At 46.6% G+C, this 24,247-nt stretch overlaps 1 protein-coding gene across 1 annotated transcript in view; it reads left to right on the top strand.

Moving 5' to 3' along the window:
• Positions 1 to 14,000, top strand: part of LOC144155117 (protein turtle homolog A-like) — a 325,730-nt gene extending 311,730 nt beyond the window's left edge. Inside the window, exons 8-12 of the mRNA XM_077686370.1 lie at positions 5,024 to 5,308; positions 7,033 to 7,161; positions 7,257 to 7,287; positions 7,636 to 7,721; positions 12,766 to 14,000. Coding sequence (XP_077542496.1) covers positions 5,024 to 5,308; positions 7,033 to 7,161; positions 7,257 to 7,287; positions 7,636 to 7,721; positions 12,766 to 12,848 — 614 coding nt within the window. The 3' untranslated portion in view covers positions 12,849 to 14,000. The remainder of the gene's footprint in view (positions 1 to 5,023; positions 5,309 to 7,032; positions 7,162 to 7,256; positions 7,288 to 7,635; positions 7,722 to 12,765) is intronic.
• Positions 14,001 to 24,247: the final 10,247 nt, after the last annotated feature.

Below are 24,247 nucleotides of genomic sequence, written 5' to 3'. Positions count from 1 at the left end.
TGTCGTCTGCTACAACACATTTCCCGTGCGTATGCGGAAGCGTGTTTTCTTGTTGTGGCCACCGTCTCGCCCCCTCCTTGTGGATTGGATGCAAATTACCAAAAAAGTTGTCTGTAAACCGAATAATTCAGGCCAGCTATCAGCGACTCGCTTGTTCCCGGCGATACCGCCGCGTTTAGGTAGTTGCTACCATCGCGACCCACAGCTCTTACATATGCAGCCAGCTAACGCCAAGGACGATGCAGCTGATGCCGAGAAAAGTACGCTGTAAATTCATTATGAAATACTTGTGACGGTACATGTGTGTGCAAGGAAACACCTTGTAACAGCGACGGAAACGCGTCGCTCACTTACGATCTCACCGCGCGAACTGCTCGTATTGCCTGGTAAATTAATGACTACGTGAGAACGGTGATCAGATGGCTTCGCCGCACATGCTTTTTTAAAAGTATTGTTATGGTCTGCAGTTTGGCTTAATCAGTGCCTATTTACGCTACGATGTTTTTATAGTCATGCCCGGATTTGAATAACGATCACTGCCGTAGCCTGTACTCTGCACGGATGATGTTTACTTTTGGCGACAACTTGTCCGCAATGTATGAACGGTATGAACGCGAGTTTTTAACGCCTTCGAGCGGGTTTGTACAAGGCTATATTTAGTTTTCATTAGGTGCTCGACGTGGTCATTTATAATTGCAGCGTGTTTTGTATGTTTACAGTGAGCCGGCCTTTCTCAAGCATCAATTTCGAAACTCACGACTGCTCACAGAAGGCGAGGCTGCGTATGAGGCGAAACACGTCGTTAATGATTTCGGGTAATGGGAGATTTAGAATAGGAGAACCGAGCGTTGGGGGCCCCCAAGGAGCTAAAGGAACCCAAACGCAACACGCGCGTGCGCGACGGGAGGGCCTTCCCCAACAGCCCGCAGCCGGCTTCGGATGCACGTAATCGGATGTTGGGAACTTTAGGCTTGGCGTCGCAGCAGATATTTAATCGCCGTTAGAGTTGCGAGTGACAGTCCCTAACTCGTTTCACCGCGCTGGGAACTCTGTGAGCGCGGTGATTTCCGTTGAAGCGATCGACGATCAAGATACCTGCACGGCCTCGTCCGATTCTTACCCGCAAGCATAGCCATCCTTCGACCGCTCACCGCACCGTGCGTGAACGGGCGGCGCTGCCGGGACCGACCTCCGCAGCCGGTCGGCGTAAATCGCGGCAGATATTTGAGCATCGCTTTGAAAACCACAGCTGATGACACTACCTATCAGAATTTTCCATCACACTAACATCCACTTTCACCAATCTGGAACCTATTTTCCACGACTTGTGTGATTTTAAAAAGCGGCGACAAGTTGTTGCTGCCGCGATCTGCGTCGGTTCGAGCCGCACCGTCGGCCGTGCGGGCAGGCACGGCGGGTGCGTGTGCTTCTGCGAGCAGTTAACGCTTCACGATTTCCTGCTTTATACATTTCTTGCAAACAAGGGAAATCTAGAAACTTAACTCGGCGATCGTCATAGTCCACCTTGTTGATCGGGGAAACAAGCCGCTGATTACGCTTCGGTCGCATACGTAATACACCACCACGCTCATGGTGTTTGCGGATAATCAACCACAGTTGATACGGTTATGAAGTCCCCATGAGGCGGAACTGGCGGAACTGCTCTTGACGCACTGAGAATTAACTTCAAATTAAGGAAATTAACACGAAAATACTTTTAGAACGCGCTTCCTAAGCGAAGTGTCCCGCGCTGCAAACCAACTACGCAGCAAGATAGGAACGGTGATCGCGGTGATCCTACAAGTGACGTAAAAACGATCGCAGCGCCGGCCTCTCCAGTGGTGGGCCTCGCGGCCAATACGGCAGAGAAATGTAGCAGAGATATAGCACAGAAACGTACGGCGCGCACTTTCTTCTTTTTGCAAAAGCTTTATCCCTTGACCTCTCAGGCGCTACGCACTTCGTCTTGGATAAAAAACGGTACTAAAAAATACCACACATGCACAGAGGTAAGTCAGTCCCGCATTATTCTATTTGCCCAGCTCTCATTCTGTGCGCTTTTTCTGCGGTTTGGTCTTCTTATGGATGCTTTGTTTTCGGGTATGTGCTTCACTGACTAGTCTAACTCACTGCTATGCTGCTGCTGCTACTGGTTCAGCGGGGGGAAGAGGGGTGGGTGATACTGCTGTCGGCAAATTAAAAAGCTCCTCCTAAAAGAGTTACATCTCATGATTTACGAGTCCCTGCCTCTACTCTCCCTCTCCCTATAGCCTATATTCCCCTCCTTCACGCTGCGTTGTATACTGCTGAGTTCCCTGCTGAGCTCTTTAATACCCCAGTGCACTTAATTTCTTTTCCTTTCCCTCAAAATCACGAAAGCCATGTCAGTCTAATCACCCTTGACTTCTTAATCACATAATATATTACAACTTGAATATTCAGCTAAGTGGACGGAACAGGGCCGGCGATCAGGCGTAACGGAGACGTATCCTGGACCAGGACGAATTTTTCTTCAACTGCGAAGTTTCTGATCAGCTGAATAGCTTTCCTTTGTAGCCGTATGGCTGCATTTAGGTGGATGTCAAACTTTCCTTCACAATGACGCACCTATGCTTAATAATAGGTATCTCAACATGCATCCCAGTGATCAGAGTGATAATTAGTGACTGAGTGTTAACTAAAGCTCACTTTTAACAAACCTTTGGCTCACACCTTGAGTAAATGACTTCTAACAAATTTTCCTAGGTGGCCAAACAATGGAATTTATGGTAGCATTTACCTGGCTGTTGTAGGATTATTTTTTTACGTAGACGAGCGATGAAAAAAAAGTACACCGCTGATTCTAAAATCTGCCTTCCTCTAATGTACGGAGGGCACTCGACGGTACGCAGGCCTAACTCCAGGTTTTTAACGTTCAGGGTGATGGAGCATTTCCGAGAGGAGATTACGATTTCAACGAAAAAAAAAACGTAGCGGGAGAAAGTCTATCCCACGGACATTTATGAATCTTGTTTGTTTTAAGTAGTCCCTAGGGGACCATAAGTGCTGAGCGGGAAAGTAGCTGGTAAATCTTCAATACATCATGTGTTTTTTTTAAATAGCTGCTTTGATTCCTCACTGTTGCTCTTAAATAGCGCAAATTTTATAGGAAAAAAGGGTACCTGGAATGCGCCACGACTGTATTCCGTTTTAATGGTCGCTTTAAAGTGCAACTTATTTTTTCGCACTTCACCAACAAATTAACTCACCGACGAACCGGTTCGGCTAGTGATTTCTGTATATATATATATATATATATATATATATATATATATATATATATATATATATATATATATATATATATATATATATATATACACACGCCAGAAATAAGGGTTGGCAGTCAAGAAACCCTCGGAAAGCAAATGGGAGGATATGGTAGGTCATAGAAACAGATAAAGAATTTAGAAAGAAAGTGGAGAAGAAATGAGAAGTCAGAGTGGCGCTGGCTACCACCCCCAAGCACAGGAAAAAATTACATTGACATAAATACCCCAGAAAGTGGAGGGGAAAAATAGCCCCGCCGGTAGCGTAGTGGTTATCGCACCAGACCGGTATTCTGGAGATCGTGGGTTCGGATCCCACCTGGCGGGCATTTTTCTCCACTTTCTTTCTTTCTAAATTCTTGATCTGTTTCTATGACCTACCATATCCTCCCCTTTGCTTTCCGAGGTTTTCTTGACTGCCAACCCTTATTTTTGGGGTATTTTCAAATAGCCCCCCATTTCCTATTCTGATTCGCCATATATGTATATATATATATATATATATATATATATATATATATATATATATATATATATATATATATATATATATATATATATATATATATATATATATATATATAATCTTTAGTTAGGGCTTCTCTGCGCGGAGGGCCATTATCGCCCTCATTGTTGAATATAGGCATTGGTTAGTACGTCTACCATCATCTCGAGTAGGATTTTCCGTGTTTCCCTTTCGTCGGGCTTCATGCCCCCTGAATAAACAGGGCATCTGAGCCATCGTGCCCGAGTATCTCAAGTTGTGCAGCAAGTGCGGGGTATACGGAGCCCTTTCATAAAAAGAGTTCGGAACTAAGAGTGTGTCCCGAATGCTGTTTCGGAGTGAGCGGGGCTGACGAATGGGTCATGCGTTTGTGTACGGGTGGTTACAGCCCGAGAGTATGACACCAAGCCGAAGACACTGCTCAGTTCTTGCTGGCGAAGGGAGAGGGAGAAGTAGAGAATAGTTCTGCTTTCACCGGGTCCGAGACAAACTCCATCCTTACTCATGAGTCAGAACGTGACTTCGTTGGAAATAGTGCGCGTGTGCGTGCATTCGTGCGCGCCCGCTTTTTCAAAGCGGGCGCGCACGCTTTTTTCAAGCGTGCGCGCCCGCTAAAAGACCCATGACGACCATGAAAGAACTACCATTTTGTAACTGACTCATGAGTCCGTTCGCGGATGAAATAGAGATGAATCTCTATTTCAGCCGCGAAAGAGGATTTCTTTTTACTGAAATAACGCAAGAAGTAATAAAAAAAACGTAATATGGGCAGGTGTGGCGTCATATGGGCAAGTACTAAAACGTAGTTTTCAGTGTCTTAACTGCGTGCTAGTATTCAAGTGATACGATCGCATGAAACTAGAGGCCCCACTACCATAGCCAAGTCATGTTTTTTGGTGGCTCAGATTGGCGTCCGCCATCCGCGCAAACAGCTAGCATTATTTGCCGTCATAGCAGAATCGCCGTAAAGTGGCTGGGTGGTTGCCACTGGTTCGTATGTCTTCTTTTTTTATATATAATTTGTTGGACCTTGCAGTAAAATTGGCCTTGCTGCTGTTGGGTGAAAGCTGTCCTTTGGAGGAACCCAACAAGTCTTCGTGGCCCCCACCGTTGCGGCAGCGCAAACATCGCGCGTTTTTTGTTCTTCCCTCCACGTTGAGCAAGTAAGTAGAGCAAGCCGGCGAGTGCAGCGTTGTGTACCACCTCGCAGGGCCTCCCCGGGCGCCCCGCAACTGCAGCGTGGCGCGTCAGGTGGCGGGCTCGCTGCGCGTCGAGTGCGAGCCCGGCCGGCCCGGCGTGGCCTTCCAGCTGGAGGTGCGCCAGCGGCGGCGCCTGCTCGCCAACCTGAGCTCGGCCTCGCCGTCTTTCTGGCTGAACGCGCTGCCGGCAGCCGGCCACTGCACGCTGCTCGTGTACGCCGTCGAGGGCGGCGAGCGGTCGGCCCCGCTGCGCCTCAGTGCCACGGTGCTCGCCGCGCAGGGATACTCAGAAAGAGGTGCGCTGGGCCATGTGCGCTGCAGGCATGCCGCCTCTAATTTGCATTCGGTCGCGCGAACAAGCAGGCCGAGCGCCGCGTCTGCTTGACGTGCGAACTTTGTGGAAAGCGCTCGCGTGTCTAGAGGCAGCCATCGGGCGTTGAGTGCTTCGGCGGAGGTGAACAATGCCTGTCAGAGCTTGCCGCTGGTCAAGCTGCTTTCGGATGCAGAAGGGAGCGACCGTAAACGCGGAAGAGATTTTAGTCGTGAAATCGTGTCGGCGAGGACTGCTTTTTCTTCAATCCGGAACTGCCAAAGTGGTCTTCCGACGGAAGCAAAGCAACGCCCGTACTGCTCCTCCGCCTAATGTTTACTGGCACAGCAATTTTTGGAAGAGCAGTGACACATTGGGTGTACAAGGATATATTTTGGCAAATAGTTCATGGATATTACCCTTGTTATTTTTAAGGCGACTCGATGGACACTGAGCAGTAAACGAAAGCGAATTTTAATGTCTACGAAATTGCAGGCAGAAATTTCGAGATTGAATCCAGATGTACTTACAAGACAGTAAGTCCATTTAAGGACAGTAGAACTTCATGAAGACATCAGAATCGCACCCCTCATTTTGCCTCTAAACACCAAATACTCAACTTAACAGCTTCTCGTGCGTTCCGTTTGAGATAAGGCCTTAAAGTTCGTTTGGTGTAGGGTCCCTAATCGTTCTGTGAAGTCATGGCGAGCAAATATACATAGAACTTTGCATAATTATAATTACATTTATTTACATTGTTATCTTATTTCGAAAGAGCCTTCTCTGGCACGCCGTGTCGTTGAGTCAGTTGATCTTCTTGAAACTTGTATTGGATAAAGACGTTCTTGCTTGCTGTTCTCAACAAGTAGTTTATTTGGAAGAAATAGATATATATACTATTAAAAGCAACATCGCAAGAGAACTTCCATAGGCAAATTAGAAATCCAGGGTTAATTCCTCCCTCAAAGGAATTCGTGAGAACATCGAATACGATGATAAAGATTGGTAATATAATCATGCACGCGCAAGCGTAAATGATCCCACACTGAATATGAAGAGGACGACATACGTTGTGCCTCTTGACCGGAGCGCTACTCGTTCAGCCCGTCATCCCAACAAACGACCCATCAGTGTCATCCACGAGGGGAGAAAGCGCGCAACGCCACTCCTATAGGGAGGGGGAGATAAAGTGTCATTCTTCTCGATTGTCACTCATTCTTCACTGCCCCTCACAAGCACGCCGCTCCCTCGGCTCTTTAACATAGCCCTTCTTCAATTCCGGGCACAGTTTTCCGCGATGCCTAGCTTTCAGCGCGCTTTCTTTGCCGACAATCCTACGTTCCGTACAAGCACTGGATTCCTGGACGCCAACAAGACAGTGTCCAACAGGCTGTCGATTCTACCCGCAAGTACAGTCGTGCTAAGAATCTACAACGTTGAGAATGGGAGTTGTAAAAACAACTCAGTCAGAATGGCGCGCCATTTTGAACTGACTTTGGTTTTACACGCCAGGCCTCTTCTGACATCAGGCGGAACCCCAACGTGTAGCTTTCACAGATTTTCTTTCCGCTAGATTATCAGTGCAATAAACATTAAAGATATATAACATCACGAATGCAACTCAACCCAACTTCTTTCCTGCGTACTAAAAAATATTCAGGAGTGTAGTATAATTCACTCACCGCCCGATGTGCCTCACCCAATGTGCAGGGAAGCCTTGGATCATAAGCACGAACCTGCTCTTGCTGCTGCTGGTGGCGGCTGGCTTGGTGCTCGTGCTGTTGCCCTTCATTGTGGTCGTCGCGCTCAGGTACCGCAAGAAACCGCCCGAGGCTAGAGGTGCGACCCTTTCACATAAAGTCGGCTTTCACTGAGGCTCCGGGAACAATAAACTAATCTGTACGCACCGTTTTTCTTTTTTCAATTCCTTCTAGCGGAAGAAAAACCAGTTCAGCAAGAAAAGCAGTAAGTGTATTTTCTGATGTATTATTAGGATTTATATAACACATTTGTGGGCTAATTCTGGATACTTTGCATCAAATTAAGCGCACTGCCAGTAATTCTGTAAAGAACGTTATTTCTTTGAAAACACCTGTCCCCGTGTTCGCAAAACTCTTCGCCTTCAAGAGCAGTTCAGCATGAGTCGGCACCTTGTAGGCACGATTGGTTCACGTAGCATGAAACACGGGGGCGCCAAATAAAGGGGAAACATCCCTCTCACCCTGCCACAGGCTTTTCAGATCTTGAGCTTGTCTCCTACCATTTGGCCAGCATGTCATTCCCCATCGCCCGTTCTTTGTCTGTCCGCCCCAGCCACTGGATCCAGCTTTCGCAAGGCGTGGAACTCAGAAGTGAGCCCGGAATATTTCCCGAAGAAGCATTTGTGACAGCAATGACATGTGAGTCTCGCTTTCAACCCAGCCTCTGTACAAATGCCTCATTGCGGTCTTTTGCTTTTCTCTGGAAATGTGTTCCTTTCGGCGGAGATGATAATGAATGCAGGCTTTAAGCAGCGGCGGCAGACGGAGAATAGAGTGCATCGCTTAAAACGAACTGCGTGAGGGTACGTTGTATTTTGACAACACATGGAGAAGGTTTACAGGAGAAGGTGCCTGTGTTTCGCGGGACTGACTTTGTAATGAGGAGATAGACGTAGGGACACCTGTAGCCGCCGCTGCCGCCGCAGCCGCCGCTGAGCCTCGTATCTGGTTGCTTGTTTCGCAGCAGCCACCTCAGACGGTACTAATGTGCGTCGCCCCTTCTCAGCCGCCTCAACCATACTCTCCTCCGCTGATCTCCTCTTGTATCTGCCGCCGTATCCCTCTCCTTAGCTATCTTCCCGACATTACAACCGTAGTGTCTTCCTTCGCATTCTTCATCGCCCTCTCTTCGCTGTCACCGTACCTTCTTCCACTGTACTCTTCATCCCAAAGAGTAGTAACGCGTCATTGTGGTTATCTTAATTTTAAAGTGAAGCTTTCTCTGGCTCTTGCCCCGTTTTTACGGTGTCTGCTGCTACTTTCTGGCAGGACGCGCCGGTGGGTTTTATCTTACACCAAACAACGCTGTCCTTCCCGTGTCAGCCGCGGTGCCGGGAAAGAGACTGTAGGGGGGACACCGTATACCACTGGTCTCCCCGTACGGCACCCGAGGGGCCAGGCAGGGAAGCGCCTGGTGAAGCCCCAGTTCCTGCGTGTATCCTGTTTTCGGCTGCGCTTGGAACAGGTGGCGTCTTCACCAGGGAGATTCAAACGTTGAATCTCCCTAACTACTCGTTACGTCTTGCAGCTCTCGATGCACTCGTCACTGCTCACCATTCTGAAAAATCAGCTACTACGCCAAGACCATACCACTCTAAAAATTTCACACGCGTGCTTATTTCAACCCAGATATGCCACGGGGAACAGAGATGCTTCGTACTGGGGAGAAAAATTCCCATTTCGATATTCATAAATTCCCTATTTTTAGCACTTTTTCCCCGCAAGTTTCTCAAGAATTCCCTGAATATTTCCCTGCATTCTCTATTTGCATCTGATAGATCTCTACATGGATTCCTGTTCAGTTTAGGGCGTGAGCCCGCGCCACTTAGTCTACTTTACGTAGCCTTCCGGTCACACCCGCCGTTTAGAGAACGTACCAGGGTTCAGTGTGAACTAAATTCCACTATATCTGCCGCTCAGCAGCATTCGACAATTCATTTCACGTTTTGTACCAAACAGTATGCTTACTTTGCATGCTGAAGCTCTAAGGAAAAATTGCCCGTATGAAAAAACAAAAACAAAAAAAAACGAGACATTGTTTGGAGACTGAGGTAATTTTAGCTCAGCACTGGGAATGCTGGCGCCACCTCTTGTTGACAGCACGCGGACCAAGACGCACCCGCAATAATTTTTGTATATTGTGCAGTAATACATGCGAACAGGCTTCAGCCCTTCTGCCGCCGCCGCTTCACGCTTTACTAGCTCTTTTTCATGGAGTATTCTTTCCTCTATAGCCAGCATGTCCTCCTGTTGTATGAACGGGATTGGAAGCGGTCTTGGCTGCTTTTGGCTTGCGGCAACACGACTGCGCATATTTGAACATAAATCCGACGAAGTGTTAAGGGAACTTTTTAAAAGAAAAAGAAATAAATTGCGCGAGGTCCAGTTTACTGACAATGTTTTTTTTAATGCATAATAAAGAAGACGCCTACCACAAGAGAAAATAAAACAATGACATTTCGGCCCCCCAACGGGAGCCTTGTTCACACCCATTCGGGGGGCCGAAACGTCCTTGTTTTATTTTCTCTCGGCGTCTTCTTTATTACGCATTTTAATGTCATTTCCCACCTGACGGGCGTCCGTCGAAGCCTCGATATCATTGTTTTTTTTTTACTCCATGACTCCTAAAATACCCTGCATCCATTAGAGATTTCCTCTTTCCCTTTTGGCCGAAATCACAGCTGAAAATTCTCCGAAAAAGGAAAAATTCTCCGCATGGAACATCACTGACGGTGAAAACTTAGCGTTAGGTCGATTCCCACTTATGCGTGGGTTCGTACAATTTTTTTTCTGTTCATGCTATCACCGGTTAAGCCCGTAGTAGCTGTCTCCCTGACATTTGCTTCATCACAAGCGTCACGATTGCGGTCCAAAGCGAAGCGAAGAGGCTTGTTACGGTACGATGTGGGTACTAATTAGCCCAATACCTATCCTTTGGCTGCTCTTACATTATTTGTATGTGGAATTTGATTTTTTTTTGTGTGTGTGGAAATGACATAAGCCTTTTGTGAAGTGGTGTCCCTTCCCTAACCCGCGCTTATCTCTTAGGTTGCGAGCTTTCCTTGAAGTCTGGGCCTCACAACATCGATATCACTAAAAATTTATTGACCATATAATCAGTCTTTGTGAAGTGGCAACCCTTTACAGGCCACTGTCGGCGAAAGGGTTATGAGTTTTTTGTTTGAGACGGCTGAAGATTTCACTCTACTGGTCCCAAAGAACTGTCGCGCTACAACTTTCGTTATGGCAGTTTTGTGTATGGAAGGTTGAGCATATTTATAGACTTACTGGAAGAACAGTCGCTCTAAAACTTGCCTCACAGCAAGATTATCCTATATTGTATCGCACTTGGCTACCATGGCCCGCAAGCCGAAAACAATCACAAGCCGTCACTGCCTCTGCTTCCATTTCGGCTCAAAGGGGTATATAAACAAGCCCAATAAAGGTACGGGGGTCGGCTCGGAACCAGCCAATTCATGCGTCTTACTGATACACACACGATACTATGTTGTGGAACACCCTTTACAGGCTCCCTCAGAAACTGCCGGTCTAAAATATGCTTCATCGTAGTATTAGTCTTTTTTGATGTGGAGCACCCTTTACAAGTTCTGTCAAAAGACTTGCTCCAAAATTTGCTTCACGGCAGTATCAGTTTATGTGAGGTAGACCACCCTTTACAGGCTTCGTCAAAAACTGTCCCTCTTAAGTTTGCTTTGTGGCAGTATTATCAATATGATGTGGAGCGCCCCTTTAGATCCGCTCTAAAATGTGCTAACAGCAGTGTTAGTCTGACCTCCTTTCGCAAGCTGTCCCCCCAAAAAAAATTCGCTCTAAAACTTGCTTTACGCCACTATACGTCTATGTGAAAGGGAGCACCTGCACAGGCTGCGCTGGGCGCACTGGGCACAATATCTCTGTTTAGACAACGCAGGATTTCGCCAACTGAGCCCCGAAAAGCACTGCTCTAACATTAATAATGCGAGAACATTAAATAACCTATTGAGCTTTCAAACAGGCGTCGGCGTTTCATGTAGCAGCAAAACGACGTCTAAATTACCATTGGCTGCGAGCGCAGGTATGCGCCCACCTGGTGTCCCATTTGGCTGCGACACGTCATGTGGCTAAGAATGCGGTTATGGATGGCTGCGAGCGCTGGTATCAGCTGAGCAGGTACAACGTCCTAGTTGCCTTCGATACGTCACGTGGCCATGAACCCCGCTGTGCGTCGGCCTGACGTCTTCATTGTCTGCGACGCGTCTTGTGGCCCCACACGAACGGCTTCATTGTTGCTAAGGGGTTAGCCGAACTGATGACTGCGCGTTCGAGAGGAGAGACGCGAGTATGCGCCGGTCTGACGTTACGTCTAACGTTACGCGCAATGGTGTCATCGTTGCAAAGGACCCAGCTGACGTGCTGGTGGCGCCGAGGGAGGAGGGAGCGCGCTGGCCTCACCAAGAGAAGGCGCAGTCACCAGCGAGCGAGGCGCTCTGCGCTGCGCACAGCCGCACGATGAGGCGCATATATAATGTTCTACGGTCCGTCACCCTTTCTCAAAACCATCCATTTGAGCTGGTGTTTTCCTTTCCCGGCTCGCGCTCCATCGTTCTTTCTCGAAACCCTCCTCCGGCGCTGCTTTTTCCCTTATTCGTGCTATGACTTTCTTTTTTTTTCCGCTTTTCTGTACCCCACAATGCATTCTATACTTCAAACTATCGTATAACAAAAGATGAAACAAACCCCCCGGCGTGTCCACAGGCGCTTCCACGCTGGCGCACACATCGCGACACGCGCACTCCGTTGCGGTTTTGTTCTGCTGCAGTCGTTCTGATCGTATCGTTTCCCACTCGATAAAGTGTAGCAAGCACGGCGGTACCTTCATAGCGGCCTCTTCCCTGGCGTATGGGGATCACAACTGCCTTTGACAACATCAGACTGCTCCCAGCGATTGCGTGCTGTACACAGGAAGTCATTTTAAAATTAGGTTGTGATGCTGTTTATTGCTGAATCAATATTTCAGGTTAATGATTAGCTTTGACAGTTTAGTAACAAATGCTTTGAATACAGGTGAATCAAAGTACAATGCTTACACAGTGAGCCATTCCACTTGCAAGATGGATTTTATTTGGAATATGGTGATTTGGTATGTTTGGTAATGAAAACATTTCACGTATTTGGTGCTTTCGTCGGAGGCAACAAGAAAAGGTTGTTATTACTGGCGCAAATTGCATACTTGCCATAATTTTGAAGAGCGCTGTACTTAATCTAGTGTATAAATTACTATTAAGACCTACTTGTTCTGCGAGTCATTTTTGAACCCCCAAAAGTGATGTGCCTATCAAATGTATTAGTACACAATTACCCACTAATCAGCGTCGATTTTTTGACACGAAGACCGCTCAGAATGAGAAAAAAGTCTGAAATTTCTAGCCGCCAGTACCAAGCCTGTTCGCTTGTTTAACTGTGGGCATGGCTTAATTTAAAAGACTGATATTTTTTTGTCACAGCCATCTGTTCGTTCCTCAGCTTTGACAATATTTCACGAAATACAAAATGTTGACTAATAGATGCAGTTCACCTGATTTTTATCTCAATTTGCATCGACATTTGGATTCCTGTTCCCAATAATCCTCTGATGGTGTTCGTCATATTTCCTTACCCTCTGTTTCTCTTCGCTTTTTCGCAGCGTTCAAGAGAGGAGCGGCTTCGGAAAGCACGAGTCCAGGCGCTGATAGCCGTGCCTTGTGCCCCACGCGGGATGTATGCTAGTATCAACGGCGGTCGCCGTCGACCACCGGTCGCTCTCGCTCAAAAAAAGAAGAAAAGAAAAAAAAACGAAGCCATGGCTGCTTCCACCATCGCGCACAAGGTTCTCATCTCTGGACAAGAACAACCACGTGTTTTCGAGCCTCGCTCACCGTCCCACTTCACGAAAGCGCAAGAGAACTCGAGCCACCGCCAATTTTGGTTCGCAAGTGACTTCGTTCCGGGTCCCGTGCTTTTCAGTTATGCTCTTACTGTTCGCAGAACGTTCATGCCTGTGCACACCGATTCCTACTTCAAGGACAAGACTAAAATCAGCCACTCTGAACAAATGCGATCAGCAAGAGAAAGTCATCAGTTGTCATGTGCAAATGCAGAGCGTTGTGTATACGATCAATCACGCTGGCAGACGAAGGCACTGGAAATGGACGTGATACAAAACGCGAAAAACCAGACATCCTCCCCAGACATTTTCCATAAAAGTACAGTGGTTTACGGGCTACAGCGATTAAGCGAACCGAATGTTGAGAGAGATGATAATATAAGGCTTAGGACTTGTTAAATCGTTGGAGGCATGCGTGAACGTTCTGCGTACTCCCGCGTTGTTGGTGGTGCAAACGATGCTGCGCGTGTTTTTAAGGCATTCGTTCTAGGAGGTGAAGCCCATGAAGGACTTTGAGAGAAGTGCGTGATGAATGGACCCTGCCCACTGTTTCTCGATTGTTTCGTGAACGCTTACTTCAAGCGGCAAGAGCGCGTAGTGTGCGAGAACGTCACAAGGCAACGTCATCACGGGAACCATCGCTTGCCGCCGAGAAAAGACGACCTTCGTAACCCTGGCTTGGCAATTGCGGCCCGGGGATTTCACTGCGTTCCGCCGAGTGAATGTTTCGGGCCCACTTGGTGCACGTACTTTCGGTGTCACGCGTTCCGCCATACACCTTCGGCGTGTAGGTACGCTCAAGTGGCTATGATACAAGCCGACTAAGAAAGCCCGAACAAGCTCGTGTTGGTGTTCTGTGTGCGCAGTGCTGTGTATTCTACTCACGATTTTCTTCGTTTCTCTGCACCGTGTCAAGATAATAGTGGGAAGAAAGGCAGCATTAAAACGTGGTTTTGTTACTCCCTTTTTGGTGATTTGTTTAGGCGACTTCTCACTTCCTCCTATCTGGGGGGGAGAAAGACAAAAATGCAGAATGTTTGTGAGAGCTTAATATGGCGCTTCATTTTGGCCCATGCTCGTGGTGATTATCCGCAGTAGTAAAGAAAAAAAAACCGACCCTGCCAGGGTTCGAACCTGGAGTCTTCGGATGCGTAGTTAGACGCGTTATCCGTCGCGCCACAGGCCCAGGAACACGTACCTGCGAAAAGTTTGCCTCAAAAATGATTAGCCGTGGCGCAGAGGTATTCTGCTGCTGAACAGGAAGGCGGGGGTTGATTGCTGGAAGCTGCATCCTAATGACGGCTAAACACGAAAAAGCGGGGGCAGTTCATGCTTGCTGAACGTCAGCTTTGAATGGTCCAGAATATTAAAGATACATTCGGCACGTCTTAAAGACTAGGTTGTCTCTCGGAGGCACTAAACCCCTACGAGAACCCACCGCCTCCGACATTGGGAAGTTCGTCTGTAAAAAAAATATTTCCAAATACAAGCTCATTACGTAATAATAAACATCGCGTAATTTCATGTGATTCAAATTTTGAATTCCCAAAATTTGACTCAACTATTTCTCCATGCTTTCGACATTGTGCTGCATTATCTCAATGTTACATTTAAAAAAATGTGTTATTGATGGGTTCGTTTAGACCACTAAGTTCCTCATCGTTTGCGACTAAACTTTTGCGAACAGATGAGGTGGTGCGGCAGATGGTAATGCCTGCCTCCTTCGAGTATCCTTACAGGGCCTCTCGTAGCTTTAAGAAACCCATTATTACCAGAATAGCTGTATTTCCTGTAAAAAATAGTTATAGTTTATGGTAGTGTGAGTCATCTCACCATATATTTGACTTTTTCGTTATCTATGTTAAGATAAAACGTTCAGCTTTACAATGTAGGAGCATCCCAACGTATGCTAAACTCTGGTGTCGTTTTTTGGCAAACATCCAACGAACGAACGATAGCCAAGATTGTAGCCGGCAGGCTCCTCTGCTAACAGCAGCAACTGCGCGTGTGCTAGGCGGTGCGCTCGCGTCCAGTTCTATTGGTTAAGGAACACTTTCTGTGGCCCTATCGTATTTGATTATTTTTACATTTGCCCGATACTTCAATGAGAGGCTCTATCACTAAGTCGTCTGAATATGGCGTCTCATTTCAATGCATCAAAAATCTTATATGCGCTAATGAATTTTCGTGGGACTGCTTGTTTTGTTTTAAAATACTGGTGAATTCATCCTTTAAAGGGGCCCTGCAATACTTTCGATAAGCGCTTCCACTCTTTTCTTCTCGTTTGGAACTACTGCGAATGCTATAGTTATCGCCAGCACGGAGCGGCACGCCGTGATTTGCTTGTCGCACCAGATACGCCTTCCAGTTCTGCTTTGATTTTGCTGCTTTTTCTAAAAGTTTCTATCGAAAAGCGTTCATTGCTGCAACTGAAGTAAACCGGCCAACAGCCGCTACATGGCCTTAGTGACGTAATTCGAACTGTCGAAGAACATCAAGACCAGGAAAGAGAGAAAAATCTTTTGAGCGAGTTTACAAGTTATCTGATGGGCATAGAGCAGTAAGTTTTGGCTTAGGTACTTTGCGACCCCCTAATCTAAGTACTGGGTGTGTTGGGTGGCTGCGTTCTGCAAGCATTGGATTTCAAAAAAGTTGAAAAAAGTGTTGCAGGGTCCCTTTAAATAATTTGTGTAAGTCAACTCTTTCACTGATCTAAATCTAAAAAAATGTGGTGAAGTTGTTTACATCATCATGCATACATTAAAACAACTTTCTTAATAAAAAATTCGACTATAATTTCAATACTTGATTCAAGGGAGCGTGAACCAGAGACTTGAAAGGCAGCTTCGTTCGTCACATAAATGTAACAAGGGAGCCATATGCGAAATACCACCGATGCGGAGGCCTGGAGGACGCAGGGCGATGGAAAACTCAGAGTTGTGCCTGCATATAAGCTCAAGTCGCATATACGGGCTTATGAGTTTTGCTCTATTGTACGTAGGAGGAGGAGGAGGAGGAGGAAACATTTACTTGAGCCAAATACTGAAGAAAAAAGTTAAGTGGGTGGCCCCTACTCATTTCGCAAAGCTGCGGACTAGCGCTGCTGCTCGGGCCTGATTAACCGATTAACCTGGTCCCGAATCTATGAGATGGTCAGCCGGCGCTCCCATTTCTCTGGGGAAGGGGATAGTACAGGGTGTGGATGTGGGGCGTTCTCATATGAGGTGCTATGTGGATCCCGGTACGTCGCCCGCAGGGCAGTTCTAGGGTAATGTGATATGTGGTGGCGGTCAGGGGTATTGTAAAAGGTACCGGTTTGAACTCGTTGCCACATGCGTGCGTCTGGGAGGCTGAGTGACGGGTGGGGAAAAGGATACTCTAGTCTAGACCGGCGGTAATGGCAAAGTATTTGAGTGCATCGGAGTGGGATGGGAGGGTACGTGCCGGGCGGTGCCGAGCCTTCCTCCCCGTGTGGAAAGGCGTGGAGCGCGAGGTCGCGGGCAGCCGCACGAGCCGCCTCATCCCCTTCAAGGAAGGAGTGAACGGGGTCCATATATCAGTTTTATATAGGGTCGATTCTTGTTTTCCTTGAGAAGTTTGAATGCTGGTGTTGAGATGTGACCTGTCTGAAAGATGCGCCATGCTTGCTGCGAGTCTGTAAGAATGGCCGCAAAGTCTGTAGAGGCTTGCTGGTTGCGAGGGCGATGGCTGTTTCTTCGATGGTGGCAGTTGTGGCGTTGGGAAGGGTGAGGGACGTTTCGACTCTGCTGTTCGAGTCGGTTACTGGCAGTGCATGTGCCAATAGACGGGGGTATTGGACTATGACTGTGCAACGAGTGCCAGGCTTGCTGCAATATTTTGACTTCAGCAGACGAACACGGGCTTGTAGTCTTCCTTGGTTGTAGGTGGGGTGAATGCCTACGGGATAGGCGAGACAAGTACTTTGTTACGAAATGTCAGAAAATTCCCATGAGGACTTCACTAGCGCGTGGCGCATGCGGCCAAGTTTAAATAAAATAGAACAACCGGCTGGGCTAAACGCAAGACGGGTGCGTTGGTTAACTTGTTGCACTTAGATTAAATCGGTGAGGCTGTTATGAAGGCCCAGCCGGAGTAGGCTGGCCGTGGGGGTAAAGGCTGGGAGGTCGAGGGCGATTATACACAACTTCTGGATAGGGGCATCTATTTTTTAGTGTTCTTCCGGCTTGAAGTTGACGTAAGAGGGGGCATAAGTGATTAGGCTGTGTAGAAGGGCATCTACCAGCCGGCACGTGTCTTGTTCATGGAGGCCGTGACTTCGGGTGCAAATTGTTCGAATGAGATGCGTGAGCTGGGTGAGCTTAGCGTGTAGTTGGCTGCCCCCGATCCGTCGGCACGTGAGGGGACGCCGAGTATGCGGAGTGTGTTCACTTGCGGGGCGGGGATCGTGGCTAACGTGACAGTCGCGTCAGGGGTTGGGTACGGGGGACTGCCGCTGGTGCGGGCACGGAGAACGAGAAGTGCAAACTTGTGGGGGGCGCAGGTGAGGCCTCGTTGCTGGAGGTAGCCGAGAGTGCCGTCAACAGGTTGTTGTAGTCGGCCTTGATGTCCGCCAGGTGAACCGGTAATAATCCTGAATCTGAAGTTGCCGTCGTAGAAGGCGTGTTGGAGATTGGAGATAGACGACAGCATGGCGAAAAGTTGGATAAGCGCGGTGTTGAACAAGAGCGAGAAAGAGCGAGAGCGAGGCATACAGTGACTTTTTTGTTTGCCAGGATGGCCAAGACGAAGTTGTAGGTTGCCGCTACACAGGTGGCCATTTGGAGTCGCTGCAAGACGGCGTCGTGTGCGACGTTGACAACTTCGGAGTAATTGTGGGGTGGCATCGTGTGTGACGTTGTCATCACAATGGCGACGTGCGTGACGTTGACAACTTTGCATTGTTTACTTGAAATCAAAATGCCTTGTGGACGGCCTGTTTTGTATCGCGCCGCCATCAGAGAGACGCCCAGCACAACCGGGAACCGAAGCAGTTTACTCATCACCAACGCAAAAAAAATAAAATAAAAAAATGAGGGAAGCGGAATTTGGTGGCAGAGCATTAGCTCCAAATGATTTTTTGTGTTTACATGCAAAACGAAGTCAGGCTTGGTTGAACATGCATTTGGGAATTCTCCGACTGGCATAGAAATGCGTAATATATACGTGCGCATCACCCTCAACACCTCCAAAAAACAGTGATCTCGACAGCGATTTAACTGTCGCTCAATAAGGCACTAAACTTTCGCCGCTTGATACCACGTTATGCGTTCTTAGTGGTTGTTAACAATATACCCACGATAGTCTGGAGCAGTGTTGCGGCATTATACTACTGCGGACTACTACGACTCTGCAATCATTCCGAGGATCCTTTAGCTGGACGACCTCTACTAGGCAAGCCTGGTAACCAGAGCAGTGGACTGTCTTTGTGTGTGTCTGGGGGGGGGGGGGAGTGTTGAAGGGATACAAATGGCATGCGCAGAAGCGACGTTTGCCCTATCGCCAGCGGTCCCACCATCGCTTGTGCCAGCCGGTCATTGTAGAAGCCAGCGATTTCACTTAAGAAAGCGCCTGGTATTGTTAATAGTGGGCAGGGCGTCCGGTGCTTTTCGTAACAGCCCCTTCTCTCTTTCCACCCCTCTGATCAGTTCTCACTGACCAGAAAAAGTGTCCTCCAGGTTCATATGGCCACGAACTTCTTGAAGTGGGCACGAAAAGTTATATGGCATATTGAAAGACGATTGCTGAAGTTTGCCTAAAAATGGTTGGAAAGTTAGTGCTATCCGACTCCCATATTCTATTTTATTTTTTAATTTTAACATTTTAGTAAATTCTGTAGCAGTTTTGATGCTTCATCTAAACTCTGCAACATGAAGCTGGGGATGGATGGAAAGGACTTTATTGTGTAAATCCTGCAGTAGGTAAAGCCCGGTTGACGGGCCGACCTCAACGTGGCCGTGCGTTGCATCCTCTTGGGCAGCCCTACTCGACAGGAACCGCGACAGTTGCATCTTATTTGTTGAATTATAACTTCTCTGAATGTCAACGTGTGTGTGCAGGGATTTTTCGTGTACATTCTGCGGGTACACAATGCGTGCGAACCTTTCTTACTATTTATATATTTTGGCAATTAAAAGCCTTAGGCGTCTTGATATATTTGAAATAGCTGGCGCCGAAATATTTCGATACGTTTTCAGCGAACTGCCAGGTTGATTTCTTGTAGCCTTATTTACTGATTCTAGACTTAGACACCCGCTTCCACAGATAGATAGATAGATAGATAGATAGATAGATATATATATATATATATATAGAGAGAGAGAGAGAGAGAGAACTTTAATGGTATAGAGAAGTCAGCCTGCACCGATCCTGGCATGATACATCATACGCAAATAAAACTACGAAAAAGGTGAAACATGCGAGTACACAAACACCACACAAAACGCGCACAAACATTACAAGAAGCACGAACGCTCACTTAAACCACGCGCAGTAGTCAGATAAAGGTAAAGCGCCAACATAATTTTGTCCAAGCCGCACTTGCGGAGAAAAAACAACGCTCTTGTAACACGTGCAGCAGCGACAGCCGACATCCGTGGTCAGAGGCCATAACTATATATACGCAAAACGTTCAGCACGCCGACACAGTATCCTTTTCACAGGGTGCGTGACGTAGCCAAGTGAGGGCACACGCGCAGTACATGATAGATGTCCTCACGAACACTGCAGGTCTCGCAGCGCGGGGAAGTCACTCGGCGTGTCTTGTGCCGATATTCGTTTGTGAAGGCGACGTTGAGGCGTAAGCGGCGTATGGTGGCTTCCTCCCGCTTGTTTAGACCATGCGGCCTCAAGAATGGTTCAGGCTGTATCAATTTTGTTCTGTGGTAGGTAGTTTTTTGCGCTGTCTGTGCATATTGACGGTTATGACTGCGTTGCCACAAGTGCTCTAGCTGCACGGCATGACGCTGCAGTGTCCTGGTAGTCAATCAAGTCAAGTCAAGTCAAGTTTATTCGACATCGAAATACAGATATTACTACGGACCATAAATTCAGATGTCAGGAGCGCGGACAAAAAGCCATCAGAAGCGGCTTGACGGGGTCGGTGCACCCTAATGTATTTATAAAACAATTGTGTATACTTATGCAAACAAAATTACATACATAACTCAATGTAGTAAAAACGTAATTCACATTCCTTGGCAGCAATATAATAAATCCAAACTTAATACACATTGCAACAAGACGCTTGCAGAAAATCAATAAAGCTAATTACGAACTACGAAAACCGATAATAAATACAAACACAACATAGTTCATTGATTATTGATTACGTGAATTCAACAGACATGGTAACGTGTAGCACAATAATTGTTTTCCGTAATTGGTACGTGGGCAGGGCGCAAACCATGCTTCTGGATGACGTGTGTTATAAATGTTATGATGTGGAGTCAGGTTGGACAGTTTTCTAATAAAATTACAATATGTTTTTTTTCTTTTTCACTATTGTAGCTCTTAAAAAGTTTTTCATCATGCAGACCTTGAACGGGGCGAGGCCCGAGGGTTACAAAAATTGGTTGTGTGTGAGCATCATAAGCAGAATTAGAGACGGCTCGCACGGCTTTCTTTTGTAGTAGATGTAGTTTAGTAATATTAGTAGCGGTCGTACGTCCCCAGACTAAGAGGCAGTAGTTAAGGTGAGAGCAAAAAAGAGAATGATAAATAAGAGAGAACAACATCTTTATTGAACAATTTTATTTTCTGCGGGAGAAAGAACCGTAACCTTGTGAGGACACCAACGACGCGTGCAAGTTTGCTGGAAACATTATCGACGTGTTTGTTCCATGTTAAGTGTTCGTCAAAAAAAAAAAAAAAAAACGCCGAGGCTTTTCACATAAGGTGCAATTTCGAGGCTGGAAGCACCAATGCATAGGCTGTTGTTAATACTTGCTTTAGAATTTATTGGTTTAAATAGCACTGTTTTTGTTTTATAAGTGTTTATCGTTAATGAAGTAACTGTACTCCAATTATCCAGTTTATTTTGCACATTATTTGCTTCATGCAATAATTTAGTAGTATCTTTACCAGAAAGAAGTAAGGTGGTTTCGTCTGCATAAATAACAAATCTGCAAGAGTCGTCGATATTTACCAAGTCATTAATGTAAAGGAAGAATAATAATGGCCCGAGGATGCTCCCCTGGGGTACCCCTAATTTATCTGCCTTATAATCAGATATTTCATTTTCTATCACCACAACCTGGCATCGGAATTTAAGGTAGCTTTCTAGAAAAGTGAGATATTCACCTCTAAACCCATAATGCTCAAGTTTTTTTAGTAATATGGCATGTTTAATTCGATCGAACGCCTTCGAAAACTCTACAAATACTCCTAATGTTACCAGTTTATTCTCAATAGTTTGCAGAATTATTTCTTTTTGTGTTAGAAGCGCAGACTCGGTTGAAAGATGTTTTCGAAATCCAAACTGTGAATTAGTATAGGTGTTTCTCACAAAAAGAGGACATTCGTTCACTAATTAGTTTTTCAAGCACTTTTGAAAACACGGGAAGGATTGATATTGGTCTATAGTTAGACAGTTCATTCCTATCACCACCTTTGAATATGACACTCACTTTATCCATTTGCATGCGTGTTGAAAAAATGCGTTTTTCGAAAGCGAGGTTGTACACGTGCTGAAGTACAGGGCAGGTGATGGTGATATCCAATGTGTGCTTAACTGGTAGGATTTGAATGTCATCGGCATCACATGCCTTACTGTTACGAAATGATAAGAACGTGCGGAAGATTTCATTGGCATCGGTTGGGAATAGGAACGCGCTACCACTGTTACTGGGTGGCAAGTAGTCCAAAATATCCGCATTGCAAGAGCTGTTATCAAGAGATACAAACAAATTGTTAAAGCCGTTTGCTAGCTGCGCACCAGACGTGGCTGCGCCATTCAGAATTAGTTCACCACCCTGCGCATGTTCCTGCTGTCGGCCAAGTACATTGTTGAGCCTTTTCCACAAAACATCAGTTTTTCGCATGACTTCAGCGTTGAAAAGATGAAAAAAGTACGCACGTTTAGCTTGCCTGAGGGAGCTGGTCACAGTATCTCTTAATCTTTTAAAGGCGCGTAGGTCACCCAAGTTTTTCGTACGGATGAATCGCGCATAAAGGGCGTCTTTCTCTTTTATCAGTTTTAATAAATGTGGTCGGATCCAAGGTTTTCAGGCTTTTCTAAAGGATAGAGCTTTGCGAAGGAAACATTTTTGGCATACTGATTTAAACAACGACAAAAAGTTATCATAGGCTTCATTGGGGTCAGTTGCACTGAAAACGGTTTCCCAAGTTATCGTGGATAGCTCGCTTCGAAATGCTTCTAAAGTGAGCGGATTGATGTCCTGAAATGTTGCAGAAGTATGCTTCCGTGCTTTTATTGTTGTCTTGTTCTCCGTCATTAAAAATATGGGCAGATGATCGCTTAAATTAACGCCAATCACACCGGATACTAGATTGAGGGCTTCCATATTTGTAACAAAAACATCAATTAACGAGGCACAATCGGGCGTAAAGCGAGTAGGTGTAGCAATTGTGTTTATAAGGGCATTTGAATCTAGCAAGTTTTGAAATTGATGTTGGGCTGAGGTTGCATTCAACATGTCGATATTAACGTCCCCCCCTAACACAAGTTTCAAACGATTGTCATTAATCCATCCAAAGAACGTTTCAATAAATGATAGAAAGACCGATACGCTCCCCGCAGGTGGCCTTACAAGACACAGAAAACGGTTTGTTTACATATAAGCGCTAGTATTTCAAAGTCTTCCGTAGTTCGAGTGAAGTCTTCAATTATTGCACAGTTTAGATTCTGCTTGACTATTAGCAATAACCCACCTCCTTTTTTGGCGATACGATTCTTATGGAAAGTGTTATATCCGGGCATTTTAGGAATATCGTGTCCTTTAGGAATATTGTGTCCCACTGTAACACGACGACCTGCATCATGCTGGTAGCCTGAGTGTGCACGGAGTGTATTTCCTGTGCTAGTCGTTCACGTTGGTACGAGGCGAGATGTCGAAATGCCCCCGTCAATCTGTACAGGACGCATTAGCCACTATTGACTTGAAAGAGAGCTTTTACTCGCCGGGTCGAAGCCTGTCACTAAGCTACAATACCACTGGCTGACTCGCCCAAAACTTCCTCAAACAGAGGAAGCAGGAGTTTTTCTAAATTCGGCGCGAATCGTACCGTCGGGCCGGCGACGCCGTTACATCGTATCTACCCTGTCTCGTAGTCTTCCTTGTTCCGTGGACTTCCTGTCCGGAGGAAAAGAGTGAAGCTCTTCGCGTATAACTGTCCGTGTCGCCGGCGGCAGACATATGTCTCGCAGGCGGGTGAAGGCGCTAAAGCCGCCCAAGCCGCTAAGAAACGCGCGGCAAGCGGATACTCCGAAAGCCAGCCGCATCCGCGCTTGCATTGACGATAAATTTCCGTTGCGTGCTCTCCAAAAGCTACCATGCCACTTCATGCAAGCCAAGCAAGCTTCAAGCAAGCCAACCTGATACTCGTCTTGGAGAATTTAGCGCTAGCCCATCAGCCGTCTATCTATTCGTATCTTGCAGGGGAGTTCGCAGGGCCCTAGCGACGACATATGACGTTATGACGTTGTAAAGCTAACAACGGCCGTGCTTTCTGCTTTTCCTATATATCGAGCACTAGACAGAGGGACAGCCTAACAAAATAGCAGCGCTGCACTTAGCACCCGGAAACCTGAGTTGGCTGGCGTTGTGCAACTTGATTTCGTAAAATGTAGTAAAAAGCCAAGCGCTGCAGTAGGCGTCGCCCACTACGGGCTTGCGGCGTATATTTCGGATTGCATTGCAGGAACGCAAGAGACGCGTGCTGAATAATGTGCTAAACTGTCTCCGGATAAAACAGGGGATGATAAATAGTGTCCTGTACGGTAGGTAATATATGCTAATGCCAGGAGAATCATGAATGGAAATGAGGTCAATATTGAAGAGGTCGCGATCTCCGCACAGTGAATGCAATACTGTTACGCCGTTTTGTGACGATACCCTACCGTCCCTCGCGTTGGTGCGAGGTCATTTCTACTCGATGTTAATGATTTGGTGTGCATGTAGATGGCAGGAAGAAGCGCGCGACATGTCGGTGAGTTTGCTACAGGAGACTAATGGCGCTCGCTTGATGACATAGGAGCATGTTT

Source organism: Haemaphysalis longicornis, unplaced genomic scaffold (assembly GCF_048455015.1).
Source record: "Haemaphysalis longicornis isolate Haplotype H1 unplaced genomic scaffold, Haemaphysalis longicornis Haplotype H1 scaffold_1, whole genome shotgun sequence".
NCBI lineage: Eukaryota > Metazoa > Arthropoda > Arachnida > Ixodida > Ixodidae > Haemaphysalis > Haemaphysalis longicornis.
Note: the sequence above shows the minus strand (reverse complement) of the source record. Positions and strands in the feature narration are given on the sequence as shown.